Raw genomic sequence first — 11,708 nt, 5'->3', positions numbered from 1 at the left:
CTTGGCCCCGCCCACTCGGAGCCAGCGCCAAGACCGAAGTCCCAGGCCTTCAGCTCCAACATTGCAGGCCCACCGCGCAAGCGCAGCCAGGGGCCGGGCGCGAGGCCGACGGACTCGGGGGCGGAGGCAAGGTGAGGGGGTGGGGGGGCGGCAAGACCTCGCCTCCGTGTCGTCACGTGGGAGGCGGAGTCGGAAGCGTGACGGCATGCGCGGGGGCGGGGCTACCGCTGCGCGCGGGCGCGGGGGGCGGGGCGCGGCGCGGCGCTCGCGGCTGCTGCCTAGGAGGGAGGCCGGGCCAGCGGCGGAGCGGCGCGGCTCTTAACCCGACGGGGAAGTGGCGCGGGCGGCCGTGGCGCACGGCCCCAGGGCGGACGGGCGGACGACGGAGGCGGGGGCCGGGAGCCGAGCCGGGCGACCTAGGGAGCCAGCGGCGCAGGCTCAGCGTCGGCCACTCTGTCGGGGCGCTGAATGAAGTGTCCGCCCCGCTGAGCCCGGAGCCCGGCGCTTTCCCCGCAAGATGGACGGTTTCGCCGGCAGCCTCGGTGAGTACGGCTGCGAAGCCCTCTCTGTGCCGCGCAGGGTGGGAATCTCGCTCCCTCCGCACACGGCGCAGGCCCTGCTCTCCACCCTGCCCCTCGGGGTGGCACTCGTTCCCCCGCACATGTTCTCCTCCAGGCTGCGCCCCTCCGCCGCCTCCGGGGACTGCCAACCCCTCCCCCAGCCCAGCCTCCTCCAATCAAGACCCTCCTCTCGTCCCGCGGCCCCTGGAGTGCGGCGCCCTCCCTCCCCGGACGTGGGAGCCCGTCCGCTTTCCGAGGCCCCGAGAGCTCATGACCCGTCTCCGTGCATCACAGCTCCACCACGCACCCCCCTTCAGGGTTGGGACACCCGTTTCTCAAACTCTGACCCGTCTACAGGGTACGACACTTGGCCCCCTTTCCATATTCCGAGCTTTCAAGTTGGGGGCACCCCTTACCCACACAGAGGCTCCTTTTTAGAGTAAGAACCTCCAGCCCCTCCTCAGGGAGGGGGTACCCACTCAGTCTCCTCTTTGAATTTGGAGACTCCTTTTAAATGTCCCTCGGAGCGACTGGCACCCTCTTCACGCCCTCCACGTCCCTGAACATCTCGCAGCGGTGGCGAGAAGCAGAAGCCCTGAAGCATCATTTTGCTTAGTGCAGGGAAGGAAGAGGTGCGCCCGCGTTGGGGACCCTCTGTAAGAGAAGAGTGAAAGCAGAAGCCTTTTCTGGCTCTGCAAGCACTGCTGGGGAGAAGTAATCCTGCTCAAGGAATCCATAGGAAAGGGGGCCTCTGTCAGGGAAAGCAGGGATTCTCCATTTTTGGAATATGTTGTCTTTGTGGAATGGAGAAAGGGAAGGAGGTTATCCAGTGGGTGAAGTATCCTTTCAGTGTTCCCTTCCACCCGAATAAAGGTAGTAACCTTTGTAACCGGCTGGGGAAATCAGAACTCCAGACTGGTACTGAGTGCCCTATAACCTGTGTCTGGAATTACTATTCTTTGAGGCCACTGGAATCTGGTTACTGTAAAGGTTGAGCTCAACTGTTACGATGGTGAGAGAAACAGTTACTGCTTTGGCCCGTTCTGGAGTTATGTGATACCTGCTGCTGGATTTGTATTTTCAGTATTTTATGTGGAGATAGCTTGTATTAAGCGCCTCTTTGAGGATAAATTCCGGCTCGGTTAATGTTCAGTGCACCATCTGGCCATAGGCCATGCTCTATCCAGACATGTTGGTTTTTTTTTTTTTTAAGTTGAGCAGTAATGGGCCCATTATAGGTACTCAACAGTAAAACCATAATGTTGGCCCTGACTTTTTTTTTGGAGGAGAGGTCATTGTTATTAGAGTGCTTAGAGAGTGGAAATCCTAAAATAGGAGGCAACTGAGCTTTACTCTTTCCTCCCCAAAGGCACCTGTTGTCCATTATCTAACCTTTGATGTCTTATAATTCCTTACGTATTGGGATTGTTCAATTCTTGGACTCCTTACAGGGAGGCTTCAACTTTTCACTAGTTCTTTTTTAGCCTCATGCCTGAGTTTATTCACCAGTTCACACTGGTGTGAAACATTTGTCCTTTTGTCCACTAAAGGGGTGATTATGTCTTAGGGGAGAAATCAAGTGTCTTGGACGATGCTGTGGCGCGTGATGTCTCTGCACTGTGTTGGCTCAGCCTGTAGGAATGGTGGAATCGCTACTACTCACAAGAGTCAGCTTTTACTTCTCTCTACTTAGCTCTGAGGACTTAAGAAAAGTTGACTTCTGGAGGGCTTACTGGAGCCCTGGTGGTGCAGCGGTTAAGAGCTCGGCTGCTGACCAAAAGATTGGCAATTCCAATCCACCAGCCACTCCTTGGAAACTGTGTGGAGCAGTCCTGCTCCGTCCTGTAGGGTCACTATGAGTCGGAATCGACTCGACGGCAGCGGGTTTTGGTTGTAGGGCTTGCCAAAGCGTCATCTTCTGTGTTTTGAGGGATCTTTCTCACCAGTTGGAACAGATAAGTTTCTTTGAAGACAGTGAATATGCCTTGTTAAGTAATGTTATCCTGTCTTGTCTAATTGTTGAGGCATCTGGTAGGAGAGACTGAAAGATAAGATGAATTGTAGCTGGGTCTCCCACTTTTCAGAAAGCTTTTATAGTTGGCCCTTAATGTTACGTTTTTTAAAAAAACTCATCTGATGCCTTTCCTTGGGTGGCATGTGATGGGACTTTTCCTTTCTTTAGCTACTTGGGAAACCCTGGTGGTGTAGTGGTTAAGTGCTACAACTGCTAACCTAAAGGTCGGCGGTTCAGATCCACCAGGCGCTCCTTGGAAACTCTATGGGGCAGTTCTACTCTGTCCTGTAGGGTCGCTATGAGTCGGAATCGCCTCGACAGCAATGGGTTTGGTTTCTTTGGTTTTTTAGCTACTTGAGCTGATCAGGAGCAGGAAAGATGCCTGTCTCTAAAGAGAGGAACCTGTGTCAGCAAAGAGGGAAGGAAATGGTTCCTGGCAGTGTATCTGGAGCTGCTCCTGAGGAGGATACTTCTCAGCAGGAGCTCTGTGCTTTCTCTTTCTGTCCCCCTTGTAAGTAAAACTAGGCCTGATCTTAATTGAAACCTTAAAGGGTTGGGGGTGGAGGAGGGCTAATGCTGGTATATTTTACTGGTAGCTTTTAAGCAGAGTTTCGCTCAGCTCTTGCCAAATTGCTTGTTTCTGTTCCCTGCACTTCATTAGGGGAGAGCTTAGAGTTACATTGATCTTTATTTTGTCATCAAGAGGGCCATGCATTTGAACTCTACTAGATGTTTAAAAACTTTTTTGTTTTTTTTTAAACCAAACAATTCAAAACATGTGAAGTTCTTCTGGAGTCATGAATATTGAAAGCATTTATTTAGTCAATGAAGTATACATGTATATCTCCTTTTGTTATATACTAGATGAGTTCTGGAAACCCTGGTGGCGTAGTGGTTAAGAGCTATGGTTGCTAACCAAGAGGTCAGCAGTTCAAATCCTTGGAAACCTTACGGGGTAGTTCTACTCTGTCCTATAGGGTCACTGTGAGTCAGAATCAACTCGATGGCAACTGGAATACTGTTAGATGAGTTCTTGAAAAATTGTGAGAAAACTACATTTTTATAGTCCGAAAAGTTGAGTGCTTTATAAGCAGATTGATTCTAGAGAAGCCAGTTATTTAAGGTAATCCTTTGGTAAATCATTTTGTAAAGTGAACAACTTCAGAAATTCAGTTAATACCCTTGACTTTTGGGTGTTTAGAGAAGGAAGATACCCGTGTTGTGTGCCTTACTTTATAAGATGTCTGAGGCAGTTAGACTATACAGTGGTTTTTCTGAAATCATAGAGGAATGTTAGGTGATGACCATGTTCATGTGGCACGTTGAAGTTATGTACCTGTTGGATTACTTTTGTCTTATGTAAAAACCACTGAAGGATGCTTTTAATCCCTGGATCTCATGAATATTAGACAGTTTGACTGGCAGCCGCTTGTACTCTGGGATTTCCCTTATGTATATAGGTCATTCATGGTAATCAAAAAAAAAAGCAGGACTTGGGATTTTTTTTTTTAAACCTAGGGAGTGGGAAGTGCCCCAGACTGTCTTGATGTCCTGCCTCCAAACCATTGTACATAAGTATCCATGTACACATATTCAAAATGTGTATCCAGTGTGTGTATATGTATTTTAATCTTAGGCGAATGTGCAAATGTGGGAAAGTTTTGGTATAGCTTTTTTAATCGATTGTCATAAGGCAGGTGTTGTGTGCGTTTCATGCTTAGTCTTTTTAGCATTTCTTTTTTGTAGAAGACTTTTATCTAGGAGTTAGTTTAGAAGTTAGTCAGTGTTTATACTTTAAAAGAAAGCATATCTATAACCATGTCAATTTTAACTGTTTCTGCCACAGAGGTTTAAAAAAAAAAACCCAAAAAACTCAAACACTTTTTCTTTTTAAGAAAAATTGTAATGAATGAGGGTTAGTATCTGCAAGAAAACATCGCGTTCTGGGTACAGGGTATAAATATGAATAGTAGCTTTTTAACATTGAAATGTTAGAACTCCGATTTCTTATCCCACCATATGTAGTTTTTAAATATTAACGTAGTATATATTACTCACATGAGACTGTTTCTTACGTAATAACCTTATTTGAGGAACTTTTTCTTAAATAGCTTTTCGTTTCTTATTGGTTGCCTCCTAAAATGCTGCATATAAGCAGAAATTACGTCATGTGATATGAGCAGTGACTGTTAAATGGTTACTACAGCAGCCATGGCATGAGTTAGCTAGAGGGCTTCTCAGCGTGTATGTGGAGTAAGACCTATTTTGTGACCAGCACTGTGCTTGGTTCTCCCTGTGGGAAGGACACATAAAAGACACACTTCTTGCCCTTTCGGGGCTTACTGTCTGGTTTTAAATAGATACATAGACACGTTCATGATTAACCATGAGTGAAGCACCAGGAATGGGAGTGGGGGAGCGAAGCACGATTGAGAATGCTATTTCATGTTCTACACATGTTATTTATGAAAGAAAACATTCGAAGATCGATAGATTTATCTCTATAGAGCCTGGCTTTAAAACAATGCAGTAATTCATTTAACAGCCCAAATCGTAGAAAATATTACTAGATCTTTTTCTGCCTTATGTGTAGGTTCGAATAACACGTAGAAAAAGTACTATTAATTTTATGTGTATGAGTCCATTTCTATAGCTTGTAAAACTTAAAATATTCGTGAGAAATTTGAGAAGGACTTTTGATTTTAAAATAGATGGACTGTAAGACTTTAAAAAATTATTAACCTTGGTGTGGGAGATTTCCCAAATCTATAGTATATTTCCAGGTCTGTATATGATCTCTTATCCTATAGTTGTAGTTGTTTTAGACTATTTGCATATTGATATATAGTTTACACAGAACTTTTATCTCATTTTACACTGACCTTAGGAGATAACTTATTCCCATTTTATAGGTGGTGAAACTGAAGTCCAGAGAGTTTGTAGTTTTTTAAAAGGCCATTTAAGTCTAGGTTTTCTCTTTTTTCGGAGGGGGGACTAACTTGAGGGGTTTGTACCCATATTAATTTTAAATAATGAAAATACAGTACATAAGAATAAAAAAATAAATTACCCATCCATGTGTAACTGTTATTAATGGTGGTGTAGTTGTTTGTAGTCTTTTTCTGTGCCTAGTTTTTCCATCGTTAAAATCATATTATAGATACAATTTTGCATTCTCTTGTTTTTTATTGGCTCCTAACCTTTTCTTAATTTTTTTTTCTTCCTCATTCGAATTCAGATTTTTCTGATGGAGTCCACTATTCTTTCCTCTACCCCATGACTGACACTTTATACCCTCCTGGTATATCACATCCAGAATCCCTGAAACTAAACTCCTCTCCATTTAAGCTAGCTTCTTCTCCCTCTTGCCCATTGTCTTTAAATATTACCCAGACTTGAAATCTCAGAACTATGTTTGATTTCTCCCCATTTTCGTCTACCACATTAAAATCTCTTCTTATACTTGCCGATTCTTGTTTCTTTTTCTCGCTCCTTGCTTTTCCTTAATATCCTGTGCCTGGGTTATTGCATAGCTTTGAGACTCTCCAGCTGTCCAGTTTATTTTGTAGGGGGGACTTAGATGAATCTTCCTAAAGCAATGTGCCATTCACCCTTTCACATGGCTTCATTGTCCTAATTATTAAATTCAAACACCTTGACCTTGTTCTCACAGTCTTCCATTATCATTGCAAAAACGTATTATTTGTCTTTCTACATGTTAATGTGTTCTTTATATGTTCTGGCCAAAATGACCTATTTTTTGTTCCTCAAATTTGCTTGGCACATTTTCATCCCTGTGATATTCTTAGTACCCTTCAGCGTCCAGCTCAAATATTGGTTCCTTTTTAAAAACCCTTATTTGTTTCCCTGCACTCCCAGCCCAAACCCTTCACCCTTGAACTTTTAATATAGATACAGTCTTAGGGCACTTATCACAGAATGTCTTTCCTTATAATTATAAGGTAGAAGTAGTTATTACAGGTCTTAAAATTATCGCAAGCTTTATTTCCACGCCAAATTATAAACCTCTTGAAGGTTGAACCTCTCACGTGTCTCTGAAATCTCAGAGCAGAGTAGTGGGGATTTCATAATCCAGTAGAATTTGGAGGAAAAAAAAAATTAGAGAACCAGTGTACAGTTTACAGCTTATAACCTGTATTTTCACCATCATTTCAGAAAAGAAATGACATTTGATGACCAAAAAATTATGAAGTACGCTATGTCTGAATAAGAGTCATTAAAAAATTAAACGACAATTCACCGTGTTCTGATTTTTCTCACTTGACCTGAAATGAGTAAAAACTTTGTCCCAGACTTTGTTGGGAATCTGATAAAGCATTCTGTGCCAGATTCTCAGGTAGTGTTTTTCAGGTGCCGGTCATGTACACTTGAAATCAATTTAGTTGGGGTCTAAACCAACATTAAAGAGAATGAGGGGGGAGAGGGAAAAGAGGAAGAAAGAAGAATATGAAATACTGATGTGCTTCAAATAATATTACCTCATGAAACTTCTTTTTTCATTTATATATATGTGTGTTTGTTTGCCCTAGATTGCACCCTAAGATTTATTTCTTAATATGGTCACAATCAGATTGAAAGATATACTTCTAGTGGGTAATCCCTTGAGAGAGCAGGTGAGAGGGTCAATATATGCTTAACATGGTGACTGAACAATACCTCCCTTTCTCCACCCCCCAAAAAAAACCAAACCAGCTGCTGTCTAGTCAGTTCTGACTCTTTGCTCCCCAATGTGTGTCAGAATAGAGCTCTGCTCCATAGCGTCTGCGGTGGCTGATTTTTAGGAAATAGATCACCGGGCTTTTCTTTCGTGACGCTTGAACCTACAGCTTTTTTAACAGCTGAGTGTGTTAACTGTTTACACTGCCCAGCCAGACAGAAGTAATATGCTGTATATTTATATGTATGTGTGTCTGTCTGTGTGGGGGGGCGGTGAACACACGTATGCAAATAAAAAATTGGGTAAAATGTTAACAGTGGTAAACTTGGTAAAAGAATGTTCTTCGTACTATTTTTGTTCTTAAACTTTTCTGTAAGTGTGAAATTTTTCCAAATAACAAGTTTTTAACAAATCATATGAACTTTGCATTATATTCCATAATATAGTGTTTAAAAACTATAGAAATACCCTTTCTCCCAGAAAATTCCACGCAAAACCATGGGGGAAAACTGTGGCTCCAAGATATGTTCCATGTTTATCATGTGGCTTCCTTTATCTCTAGGCCTCAGTTTGGAAAGCATGTCTCTGGGCCAGACGCAGCAGTGGTTCAAGGTTTAGCTGACAGACATGTATTACTTGGCATTCCTCAGTGGTTTAAAAAATTGGGAAATTTCATGTAAAAATCTGGATCTTTGGTTTCTATTGAAAAATGGAACGAGCTGACCGCTCTGGGTTTGCATTCCAGATGGGTTATATATTCACTAAGTAGTAAGTGGCCTGAGTCTTCAGCTTACACCTGGCTTTTTTCAGTCATTGACTTTATTGCCTGGCCTCTGTAGACATGTGAGTTTGCAAGCTGTACCTAGCCCAAGAGGTGGTGAGGGTATCAGTCTTCTTTGTAGTCAACAATTTGAGGATTAAGTTGGTGAACTGATGCTAACATCTTTGTGTGTATGTCCTATAAACAAAGGACATTCTCTGACATAAGCATGTTAGTACCGACAAAATCAGGAAATTAATATTGATACATCAAATCCTCAGACCCATTAAAGTTTTCACTAATTGTCTTAGATATGTGTTTTATAACAAGAATCCAGTTCAGAATCACATGTTGCATTTAACTGTCCTGTGTCTTCATGCTCCTTCAACCTGGAACAGTTCTTTAGACTTTCCTTGGGTTTCATGACCTTGACACTTTGGAAGATTACAGGCCAGTTGTTTTGTAGGATGTCTCTAAATTTGCGATTTTCTCATGGTCAGATTCAGGTTATGCATCTTTGGCAGGAATGCCACTGAAGTGAAGCTCTGTTCCTCTCATTGCATCCTATCAGGTGGTACACAATTTTAATTTGTCCCATTACTGATGATGATCGCTTTATTTGGTCAAAACGGTGCCTGCCAGGCGTCTCTGCTTTAAAATTGCTTTTTTAAAAAAAAATTTGTCATTAGTAAGTATTTGGTGAGAGGTGTTTTGAAACTGCACAAATACCGTGTTCTTCATCAAACCTTCACTTGATTTATATCTGTATGGGCTCATGTTTCCTGTTTTTTTCAGTGCGTTATAATCTATTACTATTTATGCTGATATTCAAATTAGCCCCATTTTGGCCAGTGGCTGCCCATTCAAGCTGGCTTCTGTTTTTTTTTTGACATGTTTCCCAACATTCCCTGAGTACTTTAGTGCTTTCTGACACAATGATTCAGGCTCATCCAGTACTCTCCCTGCCTCAGCCCTGGAATCTGCCATTTTTCAGAGGAGCCCTAGCTCCTTTCCGTGGACGCTGGGATCCAGGTTCTGTTCACTAGTTGTGCTCATTGCTGTTGAAGCATCACAGGTCCCCTCACAACAGTCAGAGCTAAGGAATATATGTGTACTTAATCTGTGTATCCACACATACATCTGTATTTATCTTTATATCACCATCGGGTTCATTTTAATTTTCTACCTTTACATAGTTGTAACTGTTTTTTCCCAACCATGAGAGACTTGACTTCCATTGTCCTTAACATATTTATTTATTTGATCAGTCCCCCATATGTAAGTAATCTCCTGTCTCCACTGTCTCCTCCTGCCTCACCCTGCTCAGATTCAGCCTCCTTATGCTGGGCTGCCCACTTGTCTTACTCAGACATCCTCCTCACCCCACCTGGGCTCCAGACTACCCTTCTCACCTGGATGCTGACACCCTGCACTGGGTTCTGCACACCATGCTGGCTGCTCCTCTGCGGGGTGACCTCCTTACATGCCTACCTTGTCCTGCCCTACCTAATAGCTTTAGGACTGAATTGCTTGGGGAAGGGAGAGGTTGAGCTGTTTTAAAAAAAAAAAAAAAAAAAGACTACGTGTATATATGGATAGAGAAAACAGCATTAATGAAAAACTTGAAAATTAGCGTTTCTGCCAAATAGCACAACTATTTCTTCACTTTTTACTATCTCCCAAATATTACTTACACACATACATATTTTATTTAATTTTAAATAGAGTTCAGGTGAGAATTTAAATTATGTCACTTTAAGTTAGTGAACATTTTTTATGGTCTTCTATTTTAATAACTTTGTGACTGTATACTATTTTACAGTTGTAAATGTGTTGAACATGTGGGCTAGAACATTAATATAAGTTAGTTTGTAGGTTTTGGTTCTGTCAGGAGCCATTAAGGATCGTATTTCTTACTGTCGTGTTTCTATATTTAAACAATAAACAGTTATCTTAGCGTGAAGTACTGTTAGGTGGTGCAGGGGTTTAGGTGGGTAAAAGAAAATATATTTAAGCACCAAAATCAACCATATGTTTTTTCAGTTAAAATATTGTGATCATCTTTCCTTCTCAGCAAGTACGAATATAAATAATCTTTAATGCATGATATTCCATTATTTGGACATCTGGTCTTCTTAAGCTGTGTATATAGAATATAATTTAGTTTATTCTTGATGACTGATGGTGGTTATTATGGACATTAGACATGGTTCTGTGTTGCAGTACAGTGGTGCCTTCAAGAGCTGTTTGTGTAGGTCTGTTTGCACCGTACAGTAATTGACTCCAGATAGTTTCATTATAACCATCTTTCTTGCTGACGAGCTTCCTTGTTTGTCACCTAGTATACCTTACCCTTGCCCTCTTTATTGTATTATTTTAAAAATCTCATCCGTAAATATTTTGTTTGTATCTCTTAAAAGAGAGCTCTCCTTTTATTGTCATACCTAAAATTAGACAATGATTTCTTAATATCAAATAACCAAAACCAAACCTGTTGCTGTCGAGTGGATTCCGACTCATAGCAATCCTATAGGACAGAGTAGTACTGCCCCGTAGGGTTTCCAGGGAGTGGCTGGTGGATTCGAACTGCCAGACTTCTGGTTAGCAGCCAAGCTCTTAACCACTGCGCCACCGGGGCTCCTACTATCAAATACCCAGTCATACATCCTTCATTGTCTCATAAGTGCCATTTTACGGTAGTTGTTTAAATCAAGATCTAAACAAGATCCATATATTGCATTTGGTTGCTAAACCAAAAACCAAACCCACTGCCGTCAAGTCGATCCCAACTCATAACGACACTATTGGGCAGAGTAGAACTGCCCCATAGGTTTTCCAGGGAGCAGCTGGTGGATTCGAATTGTGCTCTTAACCACTGTACCACCAGGGCTCCATTTGGTTGCTTTGTTTCTTAAATCTCTTTTAATCCATATATTCCTTTTCCCTCTGCAATTTGTAAAAGAAACTGGATCTTTTGTCCTTACAGTTTACCGCAAGTGCTGATTCTGTTCCTTGGTGTTACCATGTTTCTGTGTCTTCTGTATGGTCTTCAGATTGAAATTCGTGGATTTTATATATTTGGTATGTTTAAATTTGCTACGGTTACTGTTCTTAATTCATGCTCATATTTTCTCATTGGTGGCCTGTGAGAGCATCACCACGTTAGCTCCTGAGTCCTGATCCTTGTGGTCTTTGGTCGCTTCCTTGCTTTCTAATAAGATGTTCCAAGCTTACCTTTTACACTTCCTGTTCTAGTCTGAGAATCAGTTATTTCTGCAAGAAGCCATGGTTCCCTTTCATTGGGAAATGGTGTTTAGACTCTAGAGGTGCTCGTTGGTACTAGATTGGTTATTATTTCTAGCCTAGCCTTTTTTTTTTATTTCCAACTTTGAATCTGCTGTGGGCTGGGAAACTACATATCAAAACTTGTTCGATATAACATAGGAAACATTTTGAACCTCAAGGAGAGCCCAAAGACCAAGACCTATGCCTATTGAAATTGTATGGTGTAGCACCTACGTGGACAGGTTCATACTTAATAAATATTGCTGATGTTGGTGGCAATGTAAATAACTGGATACCAAATGTGCCTCAGAGTAAAAAAAAGAGACGTCTGAAAAACCAAACCAAAACAAAATCCAAACCCATTGCCGTTGAGTTGATCCTGAGTCATAGTGGCTCTATAGTATAGAACTG

General features: G+C 42.1%; 1 protein-coding gene across 2 annotated transcripts in view; it reads left to right on the top strand.

Moving 5' to 3' along the window:
- The first annotated feature begins 253 nt into the window (after positions 1–253).
- Positions 254–11,708, top strand: part of EML4 (EMAP like 4) — a 201,343-nt gene continuing 189,888 nt past the window's right edge. For both annotated transcript variants that reach the window (XM_049870526.1, XM_049870524.1), the window contains exon 1: positions 254–542. In XM_049870526.1, coding sequence (XP_049726483.1) covers positions 518–542 — 25 coding nt within the window. In that variant the 5' untranslated portion in view covers positions 254–517. The remainder of the gene's footprint in view (positions 543–11,708) is intronic.

The sequence above is a fragment of the Elephas maximus genome, chromosome 26 (assembly GCF_024166365.1).
Source record: "Elephas maximus indicus isolate mEleMax1 chromosome 26, mEleMax1 primary haplotype, whole genome shotgun sequence".
NCBI classification, from domain to species: domain Eukaryota; kingdom Metazoa; phylum Chordata; class Mammalia; order Proboscidea; family Elephantidae; genus Elephas; species Elephas maximus.
Note: the sequence above shows the minus strand (reverse complement) of the source record. Positions and strands in the feature narration are given on the sequence as shown.